This window comes from Rhodnius prolixus, unplaced genomic scaffold (genome assembly GCF_049639745.1).
Source record: "Rhodnius prolixus isolate KJV_2025 unplaced genomic scaffold, Rpr scaffold_16, whole genome shotgun sequence".
In the NCBI taxonomy this organism is placed as follows: Eukaryota; Metazoa; Arthropoda; class Insecta; order Hemiptera; family Reduviidae; genus Rhodnius; species Rhodnius prolixus.
This window is the reverse complement of record NW_027411616.1, coordinates 1,354,530-1,382,029: the sequence shown is the minus strand read 5'-3', so window position 1 is coordinate 1,382,029 and position 27,500 is coordinate 1,354,530. Positions and strand designations below refer to the sequence as shown.

Sequence of the window (27,500 nt, the reverse complement as noted above, 5' to 3'; positions counted from 1 at the left end):
CGAAAACAGTTATATTTAGAAATCGTGGCCACCCCGCGAAAGTTGGTGGTAAGGCAGTTAAAAATTGTTGTGTTGAGTAGCTACAATTGTCAGAGAATGTCTTTATCTTCAACCATATCGTCTAATCATAATTTTGACCTTCACAGTTCTAAAGCAAAATCTGCAGTTCTCCCATTCAATGGAATAATTTTAAATAATAAGGTCCTCTTTATGTATAAGGTTCAAAATAAACCTTAGAGTACTCGTACATAATGCAGTGTGACGAACCTTCATCTGCTATGATGCTCAAAAAATGTGGAATAAGCGGGTACGTTAAAATTAAAGTTTTGCAAAAGCATTAAAATGCTTACATATTAAAATAAAAAATGCTGAATCTGCCGTTTAATGCTTTTGTCTTCATTGTCTGTTTAGAAACAAAAATGCTTTCTCTACCTTACTATACCCTTGTCTTCACCTTCATTGGTGTTTCGAATACCACCGAAATGATATCCCAATATCTTCAAATAATTATAAAAAGTAAAATATGTTCATTTATAGAAACTGGGAAGAATTTAACGTTAATTAAGATAAAAAATGAAATGGTAAATTTAGAATGTAGGCAGAAAAGAGTTAATCTCACACTAGGCTGTTATGTTGAATGAGTGCATTCGCACGTCTAAGAGTTTTAGTTTTGGAACCAATTATATGTATACTTTCTTTTTCATAAGTTCTCCATCTTCTTTTCTCAATTTTGATCATTTAATAATTTGTCAAGAACTCTCCTACCTGCCTCCTGGCGATGCCCTTGCGCCTAAAAATTCTATGGATGTAATTTTTTTTTTTATGAAATCAATAAAATGGATTGTTATGTAAGTCCAATAATACATACTTTCGGTAGTTTTAAAAAACTTTCAGTATTAATTTCAAGTTTTCCTTATCGGTTACATTTACCTGCAGTGGCCTACTGAAATAAGTTTGTATTTCAAAATTGGATAATATAATTGGATTACTTCCTTGATAAATAAATGTAGATAAATTAAATTTTTATTTATTTTACTATATATATACAATATTCGAAAATTAAGAGTTTTAGTTCTTAAATTAGTGAAAATATCTAATGGGCGAGTTAAGAATCAATCACTATTGACAAATATATGTGACAAAGTCACACTTTGTCTCAGGAGAGTTTGAGCGATGTAGTAAATTTGATAGGAGCTTCAGCAGAAGTTTAAATCCAATTGGACTACTCCCAGTAAAAAGTAACATTACTGGTTGGATTACCTTCTATGTCAATCTGTTGACTTATTCAGTTTGTAGCCACTGTGTCCTGTGTATGCTAGGGATTGAATTGTTGAATTCATCAATTTTTTGATCTGACAGTTATTTCCTAAGCCCTTTCTAAAAGAATAAACTAAAATTTTGCTAATGGTGCCCTTAAGATTTAAAGTTTCCTCTGGAAAGACTGAAATTCCATTCGCACACTCGAATTCTGGCTCCACTTAAAGATGGAGAAGGGTGAAATATATATATATATATATACAGGGTGTGTGGTCCATCTAAAAGAGTTTTCAATGAATTAAACAACTTGATAACTAACACTGTTGTGTGCTCGTGAACACGTTTTCTTGCAAAACAAACGTAATTTCTCATACGAAGAAAAAAGGAATCCTGGAAAATGATATACCGTTTGAAAGCCCATAAAACAAGGAAACTTTTATAAAAAGTGCCAGCACCTAGGTGTGATAATGATCACGTAAGGGCTTAATGAGTTTTCTTAAAAAGTTCGATTACTTTTATTTTTCCAGCATTCGGAGGAAGATTGAGGCTGTTTGGAGAATAACTTATGCTTCAAAATTGTATCAATTGTTAGTAAATTTATCTGTCTTTCTAACCGTGTCATCAGAATCGAATTCGGACTAAAAATTTCTGAGTAATAACATTTTTATTGGAAAAAAGTAATGATTAAAAAAAAAAAATTAAAGTGACGTCACTCAGGAACAGAGGAAAATATGAAGTTGGCCAATAAGTCATTGAACTCCACTTTAGATGTACTACACACAGTAGGCCTATGGACAATACTTACTGGTTCACCCTGTATATGTGTGTGGTGATTATGACCTCAAAATTTCGGAATTTCTCTGAAGGGAAGTCTTTTTGAGAGTAAGTGCGGGATGAAACATTTTAAGAGGAGCCAGGAAGAAGAACTATGTTATCAAAATATAGTATCAAAAGACAAATACACAACATTTCAATATATACATCTTACAGGTTTTTTTTTTAAGGGAGCGCTATATTCTTTAGAAGAAATTAGAAATTTGATATAAAAACTTAATTTAATTTAATAGTTATAAAATAAATAACTATAAATATATATAAATCAATCATTATTAATTTAAAGTAAATTAATTATTAATTTAGTTTAAAATAAATAGCTATTATTAAGTATAGAAATAAATTATAAAATGGCAATGTTTCCAGTAACACCAACATACATTTTCATCACAATTTGTTCACGATCCCTTGTTTTGCTGTTTTTGTCAGTAGATGAATGATGAGTTTATTATATTTTTGTAGCGAAGCTTACCATGCTTGTAAACAGTAAATGTGGCTGTAGATTTTTTAGGAGTAATGATGATGGTAGATCTATCTGCGTAAAACCTCTCTCACATTGACTTGAAGAAAATTGGAACAATATCTAAAAGGTTTATCAATGAAGTATCTCTTTATCTTGCAAATATTCACGAGCCCCTCTAGTAATCGGCCTCTCATTCAAACCAAATCCCTAGCTTATAATTTAAATTTCACTTTTTCGAAGTGTTATGAGTTTCTTTATTATTATTTCAATGTTTTGGATTTATCACTTACATTGTGGATATTCTAAAATTGTTCATGTGCTCCATTCCCCTCAGAAATATTGTAAGTGAAATACTGATGGATTACAAAAATAAATAAATAGAATTATTCAACAAATATGAGAAAATCTCTCTCAAAAGACTAAAAGTAAAAACTTATACCCTTAAGTCCGATTTCTGTGAGAACCCTACAAAAAAATGTAAATTTGCTGTGTGTGACTAAAAGTTGGATAGGAAAAGAGGGTGTGAGCCTAATGGAGAAAATCACCTATAAGGATCTACAGATAAACCCACGGTTAGTATAACCGAAGCTATACAACAACTTAGAGCAACATAAATGCTAATAAAGAGGTCCAAAGTCTTCTGAGAGGCGCCTCAGTATAGCTTATGGTTCACTGTGACTTTTAGAGAACCCTGTCCCGTTAAGCAAGTCTGTCTCTTTTTGTTTGATTTCTTAGCGTCTTATATATGGAAGAAAAGTGAATGCAAAAACTCTATACCAAACATTAATCTGCCTCTGATCATGTATCGATGAAATCTGTCAGTGACAAAGGTATAACTGTAGGATATAATGATATTGTGGGATAAGTGTTTCAGGAAACAGGCTTGCTCTTCATGGTTGGTGATGAACCTTCTGTAGCAAGAACTGCGCTGTAAGCGCATGAGTGCATCAGGTGATTAGAGAAAAGTAGTAGAAACTGCTCACTAGGCTACAAACCAAAATGGTAGTACGCTATTGTGTATTAACCCGCTGGACTCTGGTTCCGGTTCATGAGCCGAGAAAAGGTTTCGGATGGGCGTGACCTTGCATATTAGATAATATGGTCCCCCATTGGGTTCTGCTCTGAAGAAGACGTGCTGGATGCAGTACGTAAGGGGCATGACACTCCAGTACGAGTAAAGTCACTCAACAATGTAAGGGGTCCTGGGAAGAGGAAAATTTAAGGACAGACAGTGATCTACCTGAACTGAACTAGGGGACCTCCCTCTTTGCTTGAAAGTCTAACGTCTGCCACGGAGGTAATCCTTCCTCTCTCTTACACCAATTAAGAGAAATAAAAATGAAATTACCAATCTTATAATTAGAATTAAAAAATAAACAAAAAACCAACTCGTAATTATATAAAATATTGTTTTGCTTGCTGTTTTTAAATTAATTTTATTACCCTTACCTCTTTGCAGAAAAATTTATAAAATCTTGCAATAAAAAAAAAAGTTTACAAAATAAATAGCTGAACGAATGTCAAACAATTCTCTTTAAAACAAGCACCTTAACCAACTTGTAAAATAGTTACGAGGTACATAAATTCTTCCTTGTTTTATTTGCTCACTTCAAATTAGTTTTCTCAGTCTTTTTATTTTTATTAAATTAGTATTATTATCATGTTAATTATATCTTGTAAAAAATATTTTTACTAATTGAAATTTCTCACAAGGGACTAGATAGAGAAATAAATATATTCCTCACTTTAGGGTGGATTTTTTAAATAGCAACTTTCGGGCTTTAGCAGAATGTGGTTTGCCTTAATTTTGTGTGTTTCTATTATTAACAAAATCTGTCCCCTTATCTGTAATAACTAACTTCAAAAACAACTTTTTTTTTTAAATTTGGTAATAATAAACTTAAACAAGTGAGACGGTCTGCGCTACTGGATGGAGCTCATTACCTGCTGATTTCAATGCATTTATTCTTAGCATGAGACCTAGTTTTCTTTTACCTAAAAATATTAACCATAACAATGCGTAAATTACACAGACTAAAATGTGGCCAGCCAAGCTGAACGCAATACATCGGCTCGGATACTTCCAATCCATCACTTTGTAAATGTAGGTATTACCCTTCCTGAAAACAAGAAAACATTTAAAATAATTATTAAATACAAAAAGAAAAGAAATACTTATATATATATATTTTTATGTCCTAAAATTATATGAAACTACAATTCCTAAGTCTTAATTTATATTCTTATAACTTTAAATTTTTGCTACATCACGGTGGGCTATACTAATAATAGGCTCGCTATGATAAATGGTACTTTTGAGGACAACGTTCGATAAGAAATAAGAAAACAAAACCCGCCCTAAAGAATCCTTAAAATTGTGGATTTTAATTGGAAAATATTTAGAATATCATAACATCTGTATCGTACTGGCGTTGCTGAAAGTTTGATTAGCCCCCTTTGTGGTAATAGAGATATGACTGATGAGCATTTGTCACACTACTCCAACCTTAAGGACGTGGTAAAAAAGAGGAATGTGTCTCTCATATCTCGTTTGATTGTGTCAGTTTGATCACGATAAGGGATCTGTAGCACACTGTGCTCAGAAGACATCATTTCACAAAAACGGCTTCATGGTAATTTGGGTATTTACAGAAAGAGTATAAAAGTAATAGGATAATCCGCAGATTCCCAGAAGTGACACTTTAGAGTTCTCCTAGAGTGTCTATAATCGATTTATCTGTGAAATGTTTTAAATAAGTCATAGGGTTTTACATGTTTGCAATATTATACGTTTGCAATATTACACGCTTTTTTTTTTTAACGTAGAAGCTGTTTTTGAAGTAGAAAAGTAAAAAATAAATCCATTAAGTAAAGTATTACTCGATGTAATAAGGGATAAGACGTAATAAGACGTTCCACCGAGAAAGTGTCTGCCTCATCAACAAATTCCACTGATGGCTACAAAAACACGAACTATACACAGCAATATATGCTTTAAAACAAAAGTAGTCTATGTATCTACAGAGAGATTCTCGAATTCATTCACATGTCATTCTCTTACAGTATTTATTTCATTTATTATTGTTAATATGTAAATCACATTTAAGGCACGAGACTATGTTGATGCATAATAAAAGCTCGCCAACATTAGCATCTTTCTTACTCCCATCGATGTATATGTATATTCCAATTATTTATCATAATAAAATCTAGTTTTAGTGGCAAAATATTCGCAGGATATTGCCACTTCTCGAAACCAATGCAACTGTTTGCCCTACATCCATTCCATCAATCACGCAACCTGAATAAATAACTTCTGTATCCACTAGTTCCTGCATCTTAATACAGATAGGCAATAACACATGCGAAATAATTCTATAACTCGTGATCATTCTGATAGGAACAGCCTTTCATTTATTTCCCGTTTTTCTTATATTTCATTGCTGCGTGCCATACAGAGGTCACGTACTTCACACACGTACTTCAATAAGGAAAAAAACGCCCTAAAAAATTACGACTAGCGCTTCGCTTGCAAATTCACAGTGAACGTCTGCTGCTCTTACGAGTATTTTGACGAACTGCCAACTCTTCTCGCAGACATGCAGGTCCTAACAGAGCTCCAAGATTAGTGGTTAACAGTTTTCTATTTTATCCCCTCAAGATAAATGATACTTTCTCGCTTATTGGTTTCTCTCTCCTAGACAGATGCGTTTTCTTGAATTTCCTTTTAGTGAAATGAACCATATTTATATTGTAGTTGAGCCTCTTTCGATAAGCCTTATAATCTTGCCACTATTCACACTGAGCTCCAAACCTTACTGCTCTGCCACTAATCATTGCATAAGCCACAACCTCACATCGACCAGGAAACGGAAGTCTCAAAAGTTCATCATACGCCAACATCCAAAATCCTGTGCCCTACCCTGTTTACAACCCCTCATCACCCTCATTTCTTCCCGTAAATAATTGGGCTTTATGATGCACTTCTATCAGAAAAATAACTTTTTGAAAGGCGGTATAGATTTTTAAGGGTTTTGCAGAGTAACAGACCACCAGGCGGCATCAAACGCAAGTTGTACATCTAAAGAAATGAGAAGAACATCTCATTTTATGTCAAAGTAATATTTTATAAATTCAGTGCAATTTATAGGCATCAGAATTCTAAATCTGAATTGCCTTTAAGAGGTGATTGATTTACCCAGAAGTATCTTTAATCTATTCCTCGACTAGAATCCCGTCATTCTATTCTCGAGTGTGCGAGTGTACACCGTCACTCAAAAACGAAAAGTCGAAATTTCCAATTTGATATTTCGTTTTGTCCCAACAGAGGATGCCACAATTAGGTTTTGGTGAGAATCAGTTTTGGTGTGGAAGTTTCGCTTGAATCCCATTTTTGGATCGAATAGTGACTCGTGATGAAAAATGGGCCTGGACGTCAGAAGGAAACGTTCTGGACAGTGGTTTGTCTAGGCTGAGATCCTCGAAAATTTCCGAAACACCAAAACCTATACAAAAAGCTGTAGTTACGGTTTGGTGGGCGCCTGTGTTATCCACTTTGACACATTTTGAAAAACGTTGAAACCAACAAAACAGAAGTATTGACAAAAAAATAAACGGAATTTACTAGCAATTACGCCTATTGAGCAACGGATGGGATTCTTCGGAAAGGCCCGCCCTCACGTTTCATAAATCAGTATGTTCCGTAAAATATTCTTTTCTTATACTGCACACTCCTTAATCCGCCAAGAGATAAATGTAAAAACAAGAAATTACATTAATCGGATGTCTCAAAAGGTATTTTTGAACCCAAGTATGTTCTGTTTACACATTCGCGTGTACATATTCTCTTCCAGGGAAATTTTTAATGAGGACATGATCAATATGTAGAAAAAAAGAGAAATAATAAATACCTGTCAGTGCCTCCGAACTGATAGTACAGGTAGTTGAAGATGGTGTAGATGAAGATCAGGGCCAGCGGGTAGACAGAATGCGCCAGCCTGAACGGGTGTCCAACCATTAGAAAGTCAACGACCATAATGACTGAGTTGGCTCCGTGGACTAGATAGTTAACCAAATCTAACTCATGGACCTCTGAACAAAATTGAAATATTTGACTTTTTACGAACAAATATGTTGAAAACAAGAATATCTGGCCAACTTTGTTTAAGACAAGAAAATTCCTCGTGCGGAACAATGCAAAAGACTGGACAACGTTCGAACATTCCATCTTTTTAGGGTTTTGATGGCGCACTCATACCCCCATACTCCCATCACATTGACGATTTTCTAATAGCCACTTTTTCATAATCGAATCAAACTATTGGCCCTTAGATTTTCTGATCCTAGCAACTTCTTCATATCACTGTAAGGTGATGGACAGTACTATGTTATGTAACGAGAGATTATATTTCTTATAGCGGATGTATACTTCAAGCGGGAGGAGTTTCAAACCCTTAATTTCTGGGAATGCCTATGAATTCTCTATATACTAATAAAGGTGGTTCAGTCACTTTATTAAAACAATTTCTGGAAATATGATTTCAGAGGGTTTTGGGGAGCTGCACGTTACGCTTCTGCTGAAATATGAATGAAGTGCTACGTAATAGATGATTTGTGCAACTTTTGTTGTTAATTCCACCATTATGCGAGTACTTTGTTAAGAGTTTGTCACGGATATAACAATTAAATGACCAGACATTAACAAACAAAAAATCTTCGTTATAACAAAACAAAAAAAAATCAATGTCAAATATTTGCCTGAATGTGCAATGTAGTCATTCGACTAAAGATATAAATTTAGTAATAATTAATTCTCCACTCCTTAGACGAATTATATTTTGTTGAAAACATGGATAGATTATCTACAGTGACAATTATCCACATTTTTAAAGATGCTTCAACTTATTTTCCTTTACTCCGGAACTTGTCCCGTACTACCCTCCCGTCAAATCCTTCTCGTAGACTGAGGCATCTATGACCTCACGACACCTGGTCAAGAGATAAACAGGGCATCCTTCGAATTCAATTCATTCGGTATTTTGCATTAACGGACTTATGATTGTCACCGTTCGGTGTCCATCATTAAAGCCCTTCAAGTGATGTTCTGTTATTATAATTTATTACAGTTTAAAAAGTTAAGTATAATGGTTGATTAAACTCTAAAAGGTACACACATCAGCATGTATCCATCATTTCATTAATACTTCATTGATATCATTTGAGTAATTTTACTGTATTAACTTTCATTATGCTTTTTAGAGAGACAAGAGTTGCTCGTTAACTGTGGTACTGTGAACTTCTTGTCCGCACATTTTTTGAGATTGTATGGTTGGAGGTGATTTTCAGTGTTCAAAATTTGCAAATATTGAATTTAATGTGATTTGAACAATTGTGTGATTTTTCAAGAAAATCAATCGAGCTGTTCTTGTGAAAAGTATTAAAATAATTTGTAGAAATTTCGCATTGGAGCTACATGTTCAGGTATGTCTGCTTACGTTTGCATGATGTATTACTAGGAGAGGGATTTGACGTCATAAGCCGATAAGTTATCTGTCAGCTGACAGCGATAGGCGGCACGCGTCACGCTCCGTTATACTACGTCACAGAGTCCTAAGTTTCAAAGGCCCCTCTAAGAGTATAAGACTGTATAACCGTAAAAATAAACGTAAATAATTACAACCTAACAATTTCATTTTCAACAGATTTATTCTGCTACTGATTTCGTGCAGTTTTTAACAATCATTCCAAATACAAGTGACCTGCCGGACAGTTTTAGTACTTCATTATTTTGTTTTGTTTTTTCTATTTGATTTTTATGCTCTACTTGTACATTTTCTATATTTGCTTGTTGCGCAGTTAAAAATACATTAATAAAGATAAAAATTCTCTGAAAGGCTGCCCTTAAGGATTCGGAAGTGTACTGAGTCAAATCGAAGATTTGCAAAGATTAGGCTGTGTTGGGGCATGAAGGAGGTAACGAAGATTTAACAGGTTTGCATGAAATGGAACTTTACATAAAGACTCGCGCGACTTCATCCTTTACTGAGATAAGGAGAATTACAGCCTTAGCCAATGTTCATCTTTCATTAAGGAATTTCTACATAAGATACGGTTAGTTGTGACGCCACCTCCTAAGAAATGTGATTGGCCAGTGGAAAATTCCATGTTACACTTGCTTAAGAGTGCAAGCACAATATGCTTGCAAGCTATTTATAAATTTTGATGCCTGAAAGTAACATGATGGAAGTTCTCACTTGGCTTGACTCTGGCGTACGGGTTGGATATAATTTGTAGTTCGGAGGGAAACGATGATCCCATATATCATGTAAGAGTAGCTTCTTACGGAATCCACGATTCAAGAAGACAAGAAGAAAGAGAGCAACTAGTAGTTCTGATAAATCGATTGATTACCTTACCTGGATTGTAAATAAATATCCAGTAGACGAAGGACACTCCCACTGCTACGACCACGGCCGTGGAGTGAACGATCGAGTAGAGCTTGATCCAGAGTTGCAATCTTCCCTCCTCTGACGTTTCGCATGCTGCAAAATTAAAAACTATTAAGTATCTCGGCAATGACCTAATAATAATAAAAGTAATACCAACTTCCACACACATTCAGTTACTGCAATTCTCCAAATTCTAATTTATATATTTGCATTTAAACTTTAAATTTCGTATAACCAATATATAACCAACGTTATATTGGTTTAATATTATACAGGACGCTGCCAAAAAATTCTGATTTGGGCAGAAGAGTGATGTGACAGCTCCCACCAAAATCCTCTAAAATAATAGTTGAAGAAAATCTTTCAAAAAAGTGACAGAACCACGTATACGAGTCTGCACTGAGTACATAGGCGCACCTAGTGCTTTAGGGGTTGGAACTCCTTCCCCTAGAAGTTAACGTTTTCCCCTACAATCACTGATCTAAAGTAACAATAGTTTCAGCAAGTATAATACTCGAAAGAAACCCATGGTAATTTTATTGAGAAAATTGCTCTAAACTGCGAATGCCTTATCTTAATTCTCAAATTAAATCCCCCCCCCCCCTATAATCTGGGTCCGCTCCTGTGCTAACTAACGTCACTTATGACATAAAGTCACGACACTTGAAAAATAATGTCCACTATTCCACATAAATGTACTGAAATTTTAATGCGTCACAAACATGTATAGATATAGATTTAAGCATTTTAGTTTAGCACTTCCACTTCTTTAATCGGGTGTTTCCGATGGCAAGTTCACCTACGCTCTTAAGTACCCTCAAATCAACGCACTGGATCCACAGCTATAGACTGTTTTCTTTTACACGACTTACAGTTCATTTTACACAAGATATTTGGTACGATTTCAGTACATTCTTTTGCGATTCAAGTAGGAAGATGTTGAAAAATTAAATAAATAAATGCCATCTTTTGTTAATATTTATTTATTATTTTAAATTTAGACACATTAAAGGTCACTGTCGCCAAGGAGCGATTTTCCAGTGCTCGGCCAAGCTCCGGATAGTGTTCTCTCGCTTCAATCAACACGCACAGGACAGTGACTTTTTAGCGTATATTATTTAGTTATGTACAAAAGAAGTTGCATTGTATAAATAGCGGTGTTATATTACGAAACCACAATTTGTTTTAACAGTGGAACTTTAAATAGATTAGTGCGAACTAATGGCCGTACGAGGCATGAATCATTGTCAGGTTCAAGGCATACTAATTACACCTTATTTACATGCATACGTATTACTTATCTGCCACATTACTTTACACATTACCTAACCAGCCAACTTTATATTTTCCTTCTCTCGTGCGCACAAATGCTTCAGTTAATTTCAATTACATAGAGGACGGCGCACTTTAGGTGCCACCGGTTTCAACTAAACATCGAAAAATATTAGACCGGAGTCCCGGCATTCTGTCCAATTGGGTCTCCACAATGGAATGATGTACAAGGACGATACAGTCACCCACGCTCAACAAGTGGGTACATGGCCTGATTGCATGGCTATCTCTCTCCAGGCCTGGCTAGAGTAAATATCCTCTCTGAGTCGAGGGTGACACAGGTATGGATGCTTTTAAGAAAAATATGTCAATTAGCACTGGAGAATCGCAGTAAGAGAAAATGATGTGTGTCTTATATTTCTGGCAATTACCTCGGTTGAGAGGATGTTAAAGAGAAATGCCGACCGGAATGTACTGAACTATATTGGGCACAATTGTTCTGGCCGTGTAGGCGATGTTGTAGAGGTTGTAGGGTCAGAGTTCATACGGACAATTACAACTCGCAACTCAGCAAGCAAATAACTTTTTTCCATTTTTTATCTTCAAGACCTATCTGTGCTAACAGTTATATATTGTAATTTCTATAAATCAGGCCCAACCACTTAATCAAAACGAACCTTCATGTCAACTCTAATAATAGAGACCTTACGGTAAAATTAAATTCTTAAACAATTTTAGTTTTAAATTATAATTGAACATCATTTTTTATATTTTAAATTTTTCTTATCTCTGCAAAAAGATCAACTGCGTACTTACTACTTAATTTCGTTTACGATTTATGGCAGATCTGATAGGTCTTCAATTTATTCGGCCGCAACAATATTCTTTGCATTTCATACATATATTACTTCTTTATTTATAATGTTCATTAAAAATATTTTCTCGGGTATTCCCAAGAAAAAACTTAGAGCACAAAGAATGGGAAAAACTCAAAACTCTTAAAAGTTGCCCCTTCCCTTCATAGATTTACTTTTAGAATAAGAAAGCTTTTAATTTAACTTGATCTTGCACGGGCGACGGAACTGTAATTACCTGTATGGATAGATATTCTAAAAGGATGCCATGTCATATAACGCAGTAAATTGGGGCTCTTTTAATCTTTATTTGACGGTCAATACTTTTTCACTCTAGCTACAAGGGAAATAAATTAAAAATATAATGGAACAGCTTACATTTTAGGTGGTTGTTGAGCAACGCGTCGGGCCTATGTTCAAAGATTCTACGTGAGTTGTAGGAAGCAGCGGAGGTAGCCAGCCATGCGGCCATGATCGCTTGGCACAACAGGGCAGTCAGCGCCCAATTCGTCAGGAATACTGGCCACTTTAGATAATATGTAAAACTTTTAGCAGATTTGCCGCAGTCTACTACAGAGGCGAGGAAGATCCCAGCCACTACTAGAAGGTGTGCCCATCTGTACGCTACGTACGCCTTGCTAACTCCTCCAGTGCGTTTTTCCCACTAAACACAAACAAAACATTTGCAATGACTAAGAATAATAGAAATATCGTAAAACTGACAGTCTTATTAGATGATATAAGTGTGATGATAGATATGATGTATAAATATTACACAATTATATAGATAATTACGCGAGGCTATATCAAGCTAACTTAATTTAATTACGCCTTATTATGTACGTGTACTTAAACATGAACTAATGATGGCAATGCAAGTAGTATTTTGACCCGAGGCATGCTCATACTTACCAAATTTTTGCTTCCGAAGTACGAATCGTATCTCTTCAACAGATTTACTTTTTTTTAATTAAATAGATTTTAACTGTGCATTCATTAGTCAGTGTACCCTCAGTAAAAAAAAACTACTTTTTCATACTGAGGGAAATCAAAACGTACACTTTAAAATACATATACAAATAGAAAATCTGCACAAATTCAAGAATTTCTCTTACTAGGTTTCGTCGGACCCATACAATCTCATGCAATCACTGATCTAAAGTAACAGTAGTATAACACTCAAAAGAATTCAATGGTACTTTTATTGAGAAAAGAAAATCATAGACACATCCCGGGATTTAGGGGTTGAAACGCTATAAGAAATATTATTGTTATTTAGACAGATACATTATTCATGAAATTAAATGGCTCCTAAATCTACATACCGTAGAAATGAGAATCATCTATATTTTCAACATGATTCTCTAACCTACATTGCATGTAAGTTTAGATTAAATTCCGTGCACACAGTAAGTACATGAATCTACATGAATTGCAAAAGAATGTACTGGAATCGTGACCCAGTACATACTGCGACCCAGGAAGTACCCCCTAGCAGTTTCTGCCTCTTGTGTTTGGGACTGAATCTGTAGTCCTGACAGTTTGATCAGGTCTGAAAGACTCGTAGGTCAATCTTGAGGTCCCAGGACTTCGTTCCAAAAAGGCCGAGCTCTCAGCCATATTCGCCCTTCACACTGACAAGAAGTGCTGAATACGAACAGTGCCGTCTCTCCTTCTTCTGCACTGGCTATCTGTGGACAAGCCAATGCAATTGTTTCAATTTATCGTCCCATCGACCAATTATCCTGAATGAAGTGCCATTTGATTCACAATTTTATGTAGATTTGCTTTTTTAGAGGTCTTGACGCAGCGCATCTTTAAGAGGGGAGTTTGCCTCATGGGAGTAAGACCCCCCTTTAAATATATTATTAATACTAATAAGGCTGTAAATCTTTGCCCGATTTTGAAAAAGTTTGGCAGCAATGAGTGGTTAGAGCTTCCCTACGTGACATCGAAGTGCCATCGTGTTCTTACATCTACTAAGGGGAAGTACTGCAATTGTTCAAACTATCGACGCGGGATCGATTTTCATGAATGAATTGTTATTCAATTCGAAGTTTTATGTAGATAAGGCTTTTTAGGGTCTGGTTGGTATATAATATAATAAAGAAGAGGGTTGGTCGCCATATATGAGGCTTTCTTTAATACTATTATTAAATAACAACTGTAAATCTTCGCTATATTTTAATAAAATGTGGAAGGAAGAAGTTGCTGAGGAATTATTGCAATCATATCTTATTACCAGTTTGATTTTTCTTTGCAATTTAATAAATTTATGGCTAATCTGAGCGTACATAAAGCCAAAAAAAATTAAATTAAAAATAATAATAATAAATTTTATTTTTATTACGTTTCTTAAGGAAAAATTAATTTGTAATACGAAATTTCTATTTACCTACAAATAAATACCTCCCACGTTTATTCGAAACGTTTATTCCTTTGGAGACATCAACTCTAAGCTTCATTTTAAGCAATCTCTCCAGAGGTAGATAAAGTTCCGCTAGCACACAGTATCAAGTTATAATGAAAGTATTGCTCATACCAAATGTTACGAAACTCTGTAAACCAGATATGCAACATTACGGAATAGACTTTCAACCGATCGGGATTTTCAGGAAAACCGCATTTCCGATTAATTTAAAAGTTAAAATGGTAATAAAACAAATACTTATTTATTACATTCATTCGAAAATATAAATAAAAATTAATTTGGAAATCTATGACTTAAATGTCAAATGCCTGTGTGCTTGAGAGTTCGAACCACTAGGTATTAATAAAAAGTTGGTATCTTCTATAACCGACATTGATGTTAGTTGTTCAAATCATACATAGAGCAAAAAGAAAAATCTATCCAAAAGGTACTAAAATCTCCTTAACAAAAACAGTTTAAAATGTATAAGGGTTGATTAAACGACAAAAGGAATTAGAAGGTACCCAACATTTCATTCATACTTCAGCTCGTTATTTAAGCCATTTAGAAACGTTCGAAAAAGCTTATCTGTTTTATTCAAATTTTATAACAATAGTATCATCATTTAAGTAATTTTACTTCATTAAATTTTCAGTTTAGAATTTTTTAGGTGTCACAGACCCTTATGCTGGCAATTTTCAAGTACAAAATATTTGTTTAGTAAAGAGTAGCAATAGTAGTCTCGCCTATACCGATGTATGTCACACCACGTCTTCTTTGGCCCGTAGTGAAATGGAAGATCTGTATTTTTCATTTTTCTACTTTCAATTACTTTTGACAAACGAAAGTATTAGCCAATTTTATTAGAATTAGGAATTTTTAACTACAGAAGAATAATATTGAAGCCAACTGTCACTTGAGTTTCAAGGACATTTAACCAGATAAACTGCGGCAGAAGAAAGTCGTGCGAGTGTGGATTCTTCTTCGGATGGACAAACGCCATCAAGCTGAATGTGATTTACGCGCCACTTAAAGAAACATCTGGCCAACAGGCCAGTCATAAAGGATGTAGGACCTCTCTGCCGCAAATGTAGCAAATGAATGAAACTTCGACCCTAGTTCTAGAGTATTTGCAGAAGAATATGTTTCTAGTGAGAAGGGCTTATCACGAGGAGGTGTACGGCGTAGTCTTTGACGGCTCTTCTAGGCATACCAATATTATTGCCTTTGCGAAGAGTGGGAATCCAGCAATTTGCCTCCACAGTTCGCTTTAAAACCGACTATCGCGAACAGGCAATAAAAGTAATTTTTTTGGGGGGGCGCATCGACTGCCTTGGCCATTAGCGCCCACTATCTTGTATCTTCTTCGATCCTTGTGCCACACGAGCTGGGATGACACGTGCAGACCCATAGCTTCCAAACACTACACCTTGCTTAACAAGGTAGGGTGGAGCCCGGGTCTGCAGAAGTGTATCCACAGATCCCCTCTAAATAAGTAGATGTAGAAAAAAAAAACATCTATGAAAACTCTACAAGGTATAATTTAGAGAGCATATGGTGTCAGACAGTTTTCTGTTTACAGCGTCCTTCTGGTTTGGATCGAGAGGGACGATACCAAAACAACGAGGACTTCCTTTGCCGGGGTCGGTATTGACCCTGTGAAACTGACAGCTGTCCATTATCAATAATTTAGTTGGTATACTCATATATGCACGTTGACGTTAGAGTTATTATTTATGACATTTACCATTACAGGTAGGTATTACCAACTTATATTGACATATCTATTTTAATTATTCTTGGTTCTGACTTGGGCAATCTAATATTGCGTTGTCATGTGGCCGTCAAGCGATAGATCGAAAAAGTGTGTTTTTGCTCCCCTAAACAAAGTTGAGCAGCTCCATTTATTGCTTTTTATTCAATAAAGCGTTTCTCTCGTAATCTTAACCCATTCTTATATCCAGTTCAAGCCATAACTACTCCAAAAGGAAGTAACCCGAATAATCAAAATATTTATGAATAATCTAAAAAAAAAATTTACTATCCCTTAACAAAATAAATACAATTTTCAATCCAAATTGGTAATCAAGTACAGTCCAATTAACAATAAAAAGTAAATAATGATCAATCCAAAGAAACGAAAAAAAAACACTTTTATCCCACTAAAACCATCACAGGAAGAAAGTTGGCGAAATTTCTTAAAGTTCATTCCGGTAATCGAACGCAACTGAACGTGCTTTCCCACGCGTCAAACACTCGCGTTCGTAAAAAAGTAGTTCTCTACAGAATTACCAATGTTGTGTTTCCGAGAAAAATAAATAAATAAATGAACGGAAATAAGATATGGAGCGTGGAAGAATTTTAAAAATAATGTAGGGAAGGGAATAGCTATGCGGTTAGCGTACTGGACTCCCACGCGGAGGTTCTGGGTTCGGATCCAGCTGCTGACCCTTAGATTTTCTCTTCCTAGGAGCTCCTTACAGCTCACCGTCCGGTGATGAACATTGTTGTCTGTAATGAAAGAACACTGTCCGGAGGCCGGCAGTGCACTGAAAAAAGCTCCGGGCGCCAATAACCTTAGATGTTGACGCGCCTAAATCATAAAAAAAATAATAATAATAATGTACAGAGCAGCCAACAGGTTAATTGTCTCCCCCCAAAAAATTATTTAGTTAAATTTTAGTTCATGCCAAAATAATGTGTTTTAATATATAACAAATTTCAAGAGTTTAAATAACAGAGCACAGAAGAAGAAAACAAAACGTTTATTTGTGCTATTTGTACACTACTAAGAAAACTAAAAATAAGGGCGACGGCCTGATGTGAATGCACCGATTGGTGCAAGGCTGTGTGTAAGTAAACACTGCTTTTTGAATTAATCCACTTTTCATCGGCTCTTGTCCGTTTTTACCACTTTCCTCTAATGTTGAATAAAACAGGTTTGCTAGCATCAGTAGCAGCGAAGAAACTGAAAACGCTGCGCTGCGTGCATCCAAAATACTTTTCAGTTAACAGTGCATATTATTCTTTAAAGACGTTATAAAGATTTTTCTGAACCATATGATACTTTAGTTACCTTCAGAAAAGAATACTGGTTTCAAGAGATAAATTTTGTAATATTGTAACGAAGTTGACCTGGGCAGAGAAGAAAAGCCTAGATTGTACTAGGGGTTGAGCGACCAAAGTCGGTAACGGGCCACCACTGTATAAACAAAAGGCCGGTCTCTAGCTGAGCCGGAGAAGAAAGGGCTAGATTCTTCTAGGAGTTTAGTGACCGTAGCCTATAACGGTCCACCGCTGTGTAAAAGCCAGCTAAGAGAGAGGCCCCAGTTGGGGTGGTGGCAGTACGTGTTTTCCCCAGCCAGTGATTGACAGGTGGGAGTGAGATAGACGGAGTTGGAGTGAGACGGAGAGTTGGAGGAGGGCGGCCCCAGTTGGGGTGGTGGCAGTATGTGTTTTCCTGCCAGTGAGCGGCAGGTAGGCGTGAGACAGACGGAGTGGGGCAGTCACAGTTAAAGGGAGGCAGACACAGCTGGAGAAGTTAGTCTTTGAGTAAGTTTTGAGTTAGTCTTGGAAAGTTAGTTTGGAGAGACAATTTGGATGTGACAGTTTTGAGAGAGTCAGTGTTGCGGAGTGCTTCAGAGTTAGCCAGTTAGGCGGTTAGTCAGTTAGTGAGTAGTGCTTTGTTAGTGCGGTCGAGTCTAGCGCAATTCGGTGCAGTGCGGACCAGTGGTCAGTCGTGAAACAGTTTTGTGGTGTATTTACGTAGTGAGTAAGTAACAGTAAACTGTTGTGACTGTGGTAAATGGTAACTGTAATGAATAGCGTTAGTTGCTAGTAAATGTTAATGTTAGTAAAGGTAATGTGTTAATAAATCAGGTTATTACTTACAAATTTAAAGTTTTATTATTTAATCAAACCCACATTATTAAATTAACTAGTGGCAGGCACTAGTTGTAGTTGTGAAGTTTTTAGTAAAAGGACAAAAACTTTACAATATTTTTTAAGGACATTTTCATTTTATTGTTCTTGAAATTATAACTTAGTACTAATTAAAAGGGGTAAGTTATTTATTTCTTGGGATAAAAAGGTACGTAAGTGCCATTGGAAACGTAAAAGTTTTGATTGATTGATGAGTGATTGATTTGATTTCAAGCATTAAAAACACGTAACATCTTTCCTAACTGCTTTTAATGGAAAGGAAAGTCTAGTGCAAACCCTCAGACAGTTTCACTTGGAGAATTCCCAAAGTAATATTAAATAAAATTATTGTGAATTCGTATCATATTGGTGATCTATCTTTTAGAAGAATCTCGAAGTGTCAAGGCAATTGAATTGCGTAAAGTGTGACAAGAGAAAGAGTTGTGGGTGTTAGTTAACATCAGATTTTATAGTTAAATAATTAATCAATGTCATAGAGACAGGCTACCTGACTCCTAAAGTAAGAGTTCGCTGGACACCTTTCATATTGTGAGATCTTATTGTACAGCTTCTTCGTCAGGATCTCCTTGACCATCGTACCTGTCAACAGAAAGTAATAAAGATCAGGATCGCTGTTAGGGCCGCCATTCAAGGAGCGCTCACTGGTTTTGAAGTTAATTAGAAAAAAATCAGATGAGATACCCAAACTTCATAGATGTGCTTTTTGAGAATCTCGATGCTTTACATGGGCAGCGCAGTTTGCCGCACTATAGTATCTACACTCAATTTCTATTACCTCTGTTGATAAAAAGTATTGTAATTTCAGTGTAATTTCTATTACCACTCTTAAAAGAAAGTAATGTTCACGTAAGTTTAACTTTTTAATACTACTTTTAGCCTAAAAGTGATCAAGATTTCATAATGATGTGTAGATGTGGATCAAGGCACTAAGAGTTACATTTACATCTCCTAAACAAATAAATCCTAAAAAAGTCTATATTCTACTCGCACACAGTGACGTATTGTTAAGAAGTGATTAAATTTTCCTAATGATCTGATGAATGTGAATCGCGATATGGATACCTGAAATTTAGGTGAATTTTGAACCAACCAAATGTCAGCTGCTATTTCCTCCTAATCTGTTGAATCCCACATATCTTTTACGTGGGAACTGCCTTCAGCATGAGGTAAGAAGGCGCCTTAGTATATGAAATTCAGTATTTTGCTCTAAATGCCCTAATGCACTTTTGCCTCTGTGGAAAGGACATTGACAAACTGCCAACTTTTTGTCCTTTTTTTAATTCCAAATCAGGTTTCTATGAAAGAAAATACTCCTAGTTGCTGAAGATTATCCACTAACTTTACCGAAAACAGTTAAGTAATGCATGTGGGTAATGATATAGGAAAGCAGTAATCCTACTTGCATTAGTTGCAAGGCGCAATGATACTTACTCAACCTCTTATTTTTCGTAATTTAATCCAACACCTGAAATGCCACATAAAAAATATACACTGAAACAGTCATAATTTCATTTTATTTTTCTGCTTTAACTATGTGATTAAAAGAAATCTTCTATTACTCTTATTTTTCCTTTTCCAAGCAATCAGAGATTTTTAAGATAAACGCTCAAATAATGAAAGTTCTGTTATGTAAACTGATTTACAAATTATGCGACAAAATTTTATTCAAATAATAGGAGTCTAAAGAATATTTATGAGTATTTATTTAAGAATATTTATAAACTTTAAGATAGTGTATCAAGAAAAAAGCGTGCTTGTTCACAGCAGATTGTTTTAATTTAAAAAGCAGGGTCAAATTTGTGAGAATTTAGTAAGATACAGTGGTGTCAGTTCAACTCAATTAAAACAAAATTCGGAAGTGTTGTAGATACATATGTGAGGGTTTTATATGCAATGTTAAACGCAGCATGATGTGTAAGCGTAAAATAAATGAGTGGATGGACTCGCCTGTATGGAGATATCTGCATGGGGCCTTAGATCATCAGCTCAGAATAATACACCATGTCCCGTTATTGTCGCCATCTTGTTAAGAGTATTTAATTAGAAAACACTATGTTAAATATTTGTAGATTACAAATTAATTTAGTGCACACAAAATGATCGCATTTCAAAAGGAAATAATTCTGGTGTGAACACTCAGGCGAGTTTCTCTTACCCCAGTTTAGGCGATTAAATTTGCCTGAAAGTTAGAACTGGCTCTAGTGAGATAGTTGATAGTTGTTCACGTTAACAAAATATTACAATTGACGGCAAGTTGACACAGCTCCCTCATTCCATGAGAAAAAGGTTTCGAACCAAACTGCTAGACAGGCCTAGCTCACGTTTCGTCCAGATGAATCCTTTGTCAGTTGCCGAAAAATTTATAGAAAGGGGGAAAAGCTATTAGGTCGTACTTTATGGTTCATAGATTAGATATGGTTATCGATATTATAGATAGATTGGATATGGTTCACTTGGTGATTCATTTGTGAAACTCTAAATATTAGCCACCACTGCCTTCCAGGATCTTCAGGGATAAAATCTGTGAATTGGAACAACATTGGACAAAGTGCGTTGTGCTAAAATAGGGCTAAGTAAAAAAAAAACATTTTTGCGTTAAAACTAAACAAATATCCTTTAATTGGCTGTCAATGTTCAGGTTGCAATGTAATACATCAAGTTTACGAGTAAACGAAAAAACAATTATAAAAGTAGCTCCTCTGGCCGAAACCTTAAAAGTAGATGAGATATTTCCATCAAAGAGACTAAAAATTGTTTGGAATCTGTGGAAAATAAATTAAGTTAACAAGCAAACTGTTTTTTCTACCCAAAATATGCGTAATTAAATTATCTTGAACTTAGGAGTTCCATCAGAAAAGATAAATTTCGATATCGTACAAAAATTGAATCATTTTATTCAAATGATTCTGTTAAAGAAAGTGTGACGTCACATCTTCCACAAAACCCCACTAAAATCATTGTTCTAAAAAAATTTCTGGACAAAAAGACGAGTTTAACTTCACCCATACTAAAGAAACCCGCGAATCTTACAAGTAATAGATCTATGTTCTGATCTGTTCTATCTTATTTATTCTATGATCTAGTTAACTGTTGTTAGAATTTGAGGCCTTTGAGTCCTTAAATTTTATTAATTTTGGGCGGAATTAGTCAATATTTATTTCGCTGATACAATCCCTTTCGCAAAGTATCAATTTTTAAAATACCCTTCTGAAGAGTTATAGTGTCGGCTTTTACTCCTCTAATAAACACATGCTAGAGGTGGAGGGAAATTGGTTAAATGCATGCTATCGGAAACCGCATATATGCATAGGAATATGTTTCTCAAGATAATGTAAAAACAGTAACAACAAGTGTAAACAATATATGTACAAACAGTGATCTCGAGGTAACAGCACTATGCAGGCGGCTACTTGTGAAATCTGTTCACTTATGTTAAATGTTAACAATCAGAGCATTTGTAGAATTTTAAAAGTAGTAGCCATAATTCTTTGTTGTTTTTTTACGTTCTCCCAGAACTTTTTGGGTTTAGTTGTGTAAATTGACTTCGTAAGTTGGTGCTTTATTGCGCAGTATTGATCATTTATAATCACACAAAATTGTAAGAAACCGTTCCTAATTCGCACAATGTGTAGGATACGATGTTTCTCTAGAATCAAATTCACTCATATTATCACCTCCTTAAATTCATTTATCCTGAGCCTTATTTTTGAACTTGCTAGCAGTTTAATATGCCGGCACTAATTTTTATTACACATCAGAATAGGCGCCAATTAACTCTCAATTAAAGTATGTTAATTGTATTTTAAAAACTAAAGTAGAGCGAAAACATCGATAGTGTGTACTTACAAAAACTGATAGCAAACGAAAATGTTGACACATTTTTTGTGTCTACTTTAATTTAATTGCAAATGAGAGTTTACCTGATGAAAGATCTTATGATTTTTATGTAAAATTTTCCAAGAGAAGTGTGGGAAAATGGGGAGCGAAACAGGAGTGACAACCCATCAATATTTAACTCCGTTGTTACAGTTAGTTTTTTGCGCCCTGTCTTTTCGGCAAATTACCGGGGTGGCAGCACTGACAGCAACTGTCATAAGAAGGCTCAGAGCTTTCCATTGTATACAGCTGACGATTACGCACACAACAAAACAGGTGCCTTTGTGTACATGCTTGGCTGCTTTCCCTAGCACTGTTAGACCGTTAACCAATATTTGGCCACGAGTGGGTGAGCTTACATCTTACCATGTCTTTTATTATTGTTATTTTGCTCCTTCACAGGGCCAACGAGAGTCCTTACTATCCTTAATTGTATTGATTCTATCGCTATTATTTCTTTTTCGGGTCTGCAGGGATAAGTATTGCAATCTTGTGGTTCAAAATTTACACCATACGGCCATCATCTCACTTATTTTTCTGCATTCACGGGCTTATACGGAAAGTTGTTTATTTTTCATTTTTAGGGAAAGTTTCCCAAGATATTGATGAAACAACTCACTCAGGGAAGTTCTAAAAAGAGGAATCGGAACCGATACTTCTCATAATATTCTTCTCCAAGAATATTTTGAAAAAAGCTCGCCCAGGATAGGGTACAGGGATCCAGATAGGATGGATAAACTTAATAAAATAAATTGCCTGGTAAATTGCCAGGCTCTCTAGAAAGCGTGAGAGCTCTTTATCGCGACACACCCCAACGCTCTCCAGGAGTTCTAAGAATTTCTCCCGCCCAAATCAAGAGACAACCATGTTTTCCAGGGAAGCACTAAGAAAAGAGGAGCTGGTAGTAAATAACCTTTCTGTGCCCCATGTAACCCTCCTCATAAAGCTCTAAGTTCTAAGGAGAATATACATCCCTTCACTCTTGGTAACCGCCCAGGCTCTCTTGAGCAATTCCAGGGAACGGGGAGCACCCTCTGGCGCCAGCCCTTCTCCAGTAGGAGGATATACCCTCTGTAGGGAATATCAGAATGTGATGGTCACTCCGTAATCCCAAGAAACACTTCCCTTTATTACTAAGTTCACAAACTTGTTTACAAGTAAATAAATTTTATAATTTACTTTTGTATCTTTGAATAAGTGCATTTGGAATAAGTATCGAAATGCGCCAACCTCTGAATACATTATGAGCCCAAATATAGTTTGTAAATATATGTAATTTAGTAAAAATATTAGAAAAGCCCAGAGGGCACAAAACCTGTACACTTGCGCCCTCACTAAACACCGCCCCAAGAACTGGGGACCTCCATAGCTATTCAACCCCAAAGACTTGCATAGATTCTTCAATTCCTCAAATTGAAATCATCTGTGCATCCCCGCTCTCGTTCTTATGACATTTACATTCCTTCCCGCAGGAGAGTAGCCTTTGTTAAATCCTTCCTAATGCCTGCCACTTCTCTTAGAATTCTTCACTGGTCAATCCCCTTCACCCTCTGATTTTAAAATTCACTATTATCATCACTTCTCCGCCACAAGCTTGCCATTTCCGATCCCTCTTAGCCTTGCTTCAGCTTCATTCATTCATATTAATTTGTGTTTTAATATGTATTCTAGGAAATAGTAGTTGTGTGTGAAATTGTAATTTGGAGTAAATACAAACTATATGAATTTTTTTTTTTATAAAAATAGCACTTGTTTAAAATATTTTAATAAAATATTTCAGAAAGTTTAGATTTCTTTTTTTTTCAAGTGCAATTTGTAACCTTTGACTTTCTTATTTTAAGAGAGCCTACTTTAAAATTGACTACTGGTCCATTTAAAAGAGTTTTCAATGAATTAAACAACTTGATAACTAACACTCTTGAGTGCTCGTCAACACGTTTTCTTGTAAAACAAACGTAATTTCTCATACGAAGATAAAAGGAATCCTGGAAAATGATATACCGTTTGAAAGCCCATTAAACAAGGAAACTTTTATGAAAAATGCTAGCACCTAGGTCTGATAATGATCACATAAGGGCCTAATGAGTTTTCTTAAAAATTTAGATTACTTTTATTTTTCCAGTATCCGAAGGAAGATTGAGGTTGTTTGGAGAAGATTTATGCTTAAAAATGTTGTCAATTTTTAGAAAATTTATCAGTCTTTCTAACCGTGTCATCAGAATCGAATTCGGACTAAAACTTTCTGAGTAATAACATTTTTATTGGAAAAAAGTAATGATTTTAGAAAAAAAAATTAAAGTGACGTCACTCAAGAACAGTGGAAAATATCAAGTTGGCCAATACGTCATTGAACTGCACTTTAGATGTACTGCACACAGTAAGCCTATAGACAATACTTACTGCTTCACCCTGCATATAAATAATTTTATTTAATGTTTCATATTCATTTTCATTTCGTCAATATAAAAAAAAAATTGTTTGCTTAATATTTAACCAGCCAGATTAGGCCTTCATTTATCTACTTTTTTTATTCTAAGATTTATTTTCCTGAGAGTTATTATCCTTAGAATAAAATTATTTTGTCAATCACTTTAAACAATGGTCAAAGATTTACCAGTGTGATGTATGTTATCATGGTTAGTCCTACATGCCACATTTATCTTAAGTATAAGAAATAAACACTACATACTGGCGAATACAAAAGATTATTTGTCGTAATTATTGGAAATAGTTAATGTTTAACTTTCTCACAAACTTTAAAATATTTTGTTCTATTTTAGAATTATTTATGAATTGTATTATTAAGTGTATGGATAATTTTTTTTATTGTTTATTTTTTTACAAATACTCTATACGACAGCGTAAAAACCTTAAGCTCGCAAATAACAGTGTGGAGCTTCGTATATTTTTTTACTACCTCTTTCTGTACTAGGCAATCGTGCTGCTTTTCTATTTAGAGTTTCTCTGGAAACATCCGTACTGAGGTCTTTGAATTAGGGAAGTGGTTTTTACAAAACGGTCAATGTATGTGACTGAATACACCTTATAACCGAAAAAAGACATTCAAATTTAATTGCGAATAGAGGACGCCACAATTTGGTCAGACAAATGGGAATCACCACTTTACTCAATAAATTTTTCACCTTTTTAGATTTTCATGAAAATTACTCCAACGACTTTCTTGTTAACTTGGCGGACTAATTGCTAATTGCGTACTTTATATCTTTATATCTTAATAATAAAAGTAATATAAAGTTATTTGATTTTGCAATAAAAGTACTGTAAAATGAAATGTATTTTAAATAGCTTGAAAATGGAAAAATGTAAAGAATTTTCTTAAAAAATACATGAAAAATGTTTTCTGAACATTATGCATGAAGAAACGAAGTTACATTGGATTCTATAAAAAAATGTTTAATTTTGCACAATGGTTTCTTGACCCATTTACAAAAACGTCGATAATGATCGTAGTTGGTTCGAAAGCTTAATAAACAGAATGTAATTAATAAGAAATAAAGGTTTTGATGACTGAAAAAGATTTTTGGGTAATTAAAATTAGAAGATAGGGTTTTCTCGAATCTGAGATAAAATATCAATACATAATAAAGCTGTGCAATGCAATTTCAAGTGATTTTTTGTTGGTTTTTCTTTATTTTCTCTCATCTACTAGGAGTATTGTAACCCGTGCAGACTTCCGAGTTTAGGGTTCCGGGAATATCCGCAGTGAGATCTCGAGTTCTGTTTGCTGACTGAGAGGGGGGAAATTCGAAACATAGAATTTTTTAAAAATATAAGATATTCCCTTTATATTGGGCCTTAGAAAATTTGATGGCATTTAACAGGATGAAAAGAAATCATTGACATTGATCAGCATTGCAGATCTATTCGAATGTTAAAGCTTTTTTACTACTATTATCCAGCGTTAATATTGACAGGAATAATTAACTAGACCGGAGAATTGCTAAGGAAATGTAACTTGGGAAAAAGAAAGACGGGCCCAAGTGTAAATGGATGGTATTGAGGAAGCCTTTATAGTCTGAAGAAAAGAAAGAAAAGAGCTGGAAAACGAAAACTAAGAGAGGCGATTGGTTGAGGACAATCTCAATACTAAAGAACTTGTATTAAAATTAAGCTGAAAGTGTAGAGGAGATGGCGAAAAGTCAGTTGACAAGAAAAAAGGTTGCGGTAATGGAAACTTAGGTAAGTGTTCACTTTGAGTTTCTTTATCTGCTAAGAGATAAGGAAAGTATTGTGATCATGCCAACTTTTCATTTAGAGCTTTTACCACTTATATATTAAATAGTTTCCTGAGTCCGAAAAAAGTACGCAATATCTCTAAAACTAAAAGCCGCAGAAAGCTGAAAGTTAAGGTTAGGTCTGAACACGGGAGCCATCTAAAGCCCTCAAACCGAAATAACTGAAGAGATTGAAAAAAAATTACTGAGTTTCGTACCTCCAAATTTGTATTTCGCTATATAGTATTAATTTGTATAATTTTTCTGGGTATTTTGAGGTGCAAGTCACTATAAGTCAACAACTCAAATTGTAATGAGAGAGGGCCGTGTGAATTGTTCACGCTTAAAACTCTTAACGGATTTTATTCAGCTAGAAATAGTAGCTATATGAACAGAGTTTAGGTCACCTTGCCACACACACTGATATTGAAGTAATTTCTTTATTATAAATACTGAATTCTATTACTGAAGACAAGAAATACCGAGCGAAAATTCCAACTCCGAAGAAAATGAGCCAGAACTTGTGGAACGACGGCTCAAACTGTGAGTAAGTTTTAATTATTTCAATAAGAGTTTCTGGCTTATGTTTCTAGTTAATATTTGCTGGCTTGTAAGTTTCTTCACCTTGTCTCTTCTCAAAAGGATTTAATAAAATTGCCGAACTAATGGGTAAGTACGAATTTTATCTCTATTAAGTGATCATGTTATACACATTCTAACATTTAATTAATTAAAACAAAATGCACTCACCAACGGCAAGGAAATTAATTTTTCCGATTGATTTTTTATAGTTTGTCTTGGTTAAAAGTTGTGTACGTGCGAACTTGCCGAGTGAAGTTCAGACGCATACTGTTGGTGTATATTTGCTGTGCCGGCAATGCTACTCTCCCCACCTCGCAATACCCCGCG

The 27,500-nt window shown here is 35.0% G+C and overlaps 1 protein-coding gene across 2 annotated transcripts; it reads right to left on the bottom strand.

Annotated features, from left to right (window-relative positions):
• Positions 1-1,011: 1,011 nt before the first annotated feature.
• On the bottom strand, positions 1,012-27,500 carry LOC141457515 (protein rolling stone-like). Of its 2 annotated transcripts, XM_074134614.1 has the most exons (7): positions 27,342-27,454; positions 20,428-20,502; positions 18,968-19,059; positions 12,507-12,792; positions 9,970-10,095; positions 7,465-7,645; positions 1,012-4,674 (listed from the first exon to the last, which is right to left on the bottom strand). In XM_074134614.1, exons 3-7 carry the CDS (start codon positions 19,052-19,054, stop codon positions 4,455-4,457), a joined length of 900 nt encoding a protein of 299 aa, XP_073990715.1. In that variant the 5' UTR covers positions 19,055-19,059; positions 20,428-20,502; positions 27,342-27,454; the 3' UTR covers positions 1,012-4,454. The 2 variants fall into 2 exon arrangements, with proteins under 2 accessions (XP_073990715.1, XP_073990714.1); XM_074134613.1 differs by lacking the exon at positions 20,428-20,502 and having other exon boundaries at positions 27,342-27,500.

Excerpts from the sequence above, each read along its gene's own strand:
- LOC141457515 (XM_074134613.1), bottom strand. The coding sequence starts at position 19,054 with ATGGTCAAGGAGATCCTGACGAAGAAGCTGTACAATAAGATCTCACAA. Across the intron at positions 7,646-9,969 it reads GATATTTATTTACAATCCAG|AGGTCCATGAGTTAGATTTG; the intron begins GTAAGGTAATCA and ends AATTTTGTTCAG. Across the intron at positions 4,675-7,464 it reads CAGTTCGGAGGCACTGACAG|GAAGGGTAATACCTACATTT; the intron begins GTATTTATTATT and ends TCTTGTTTTCAG.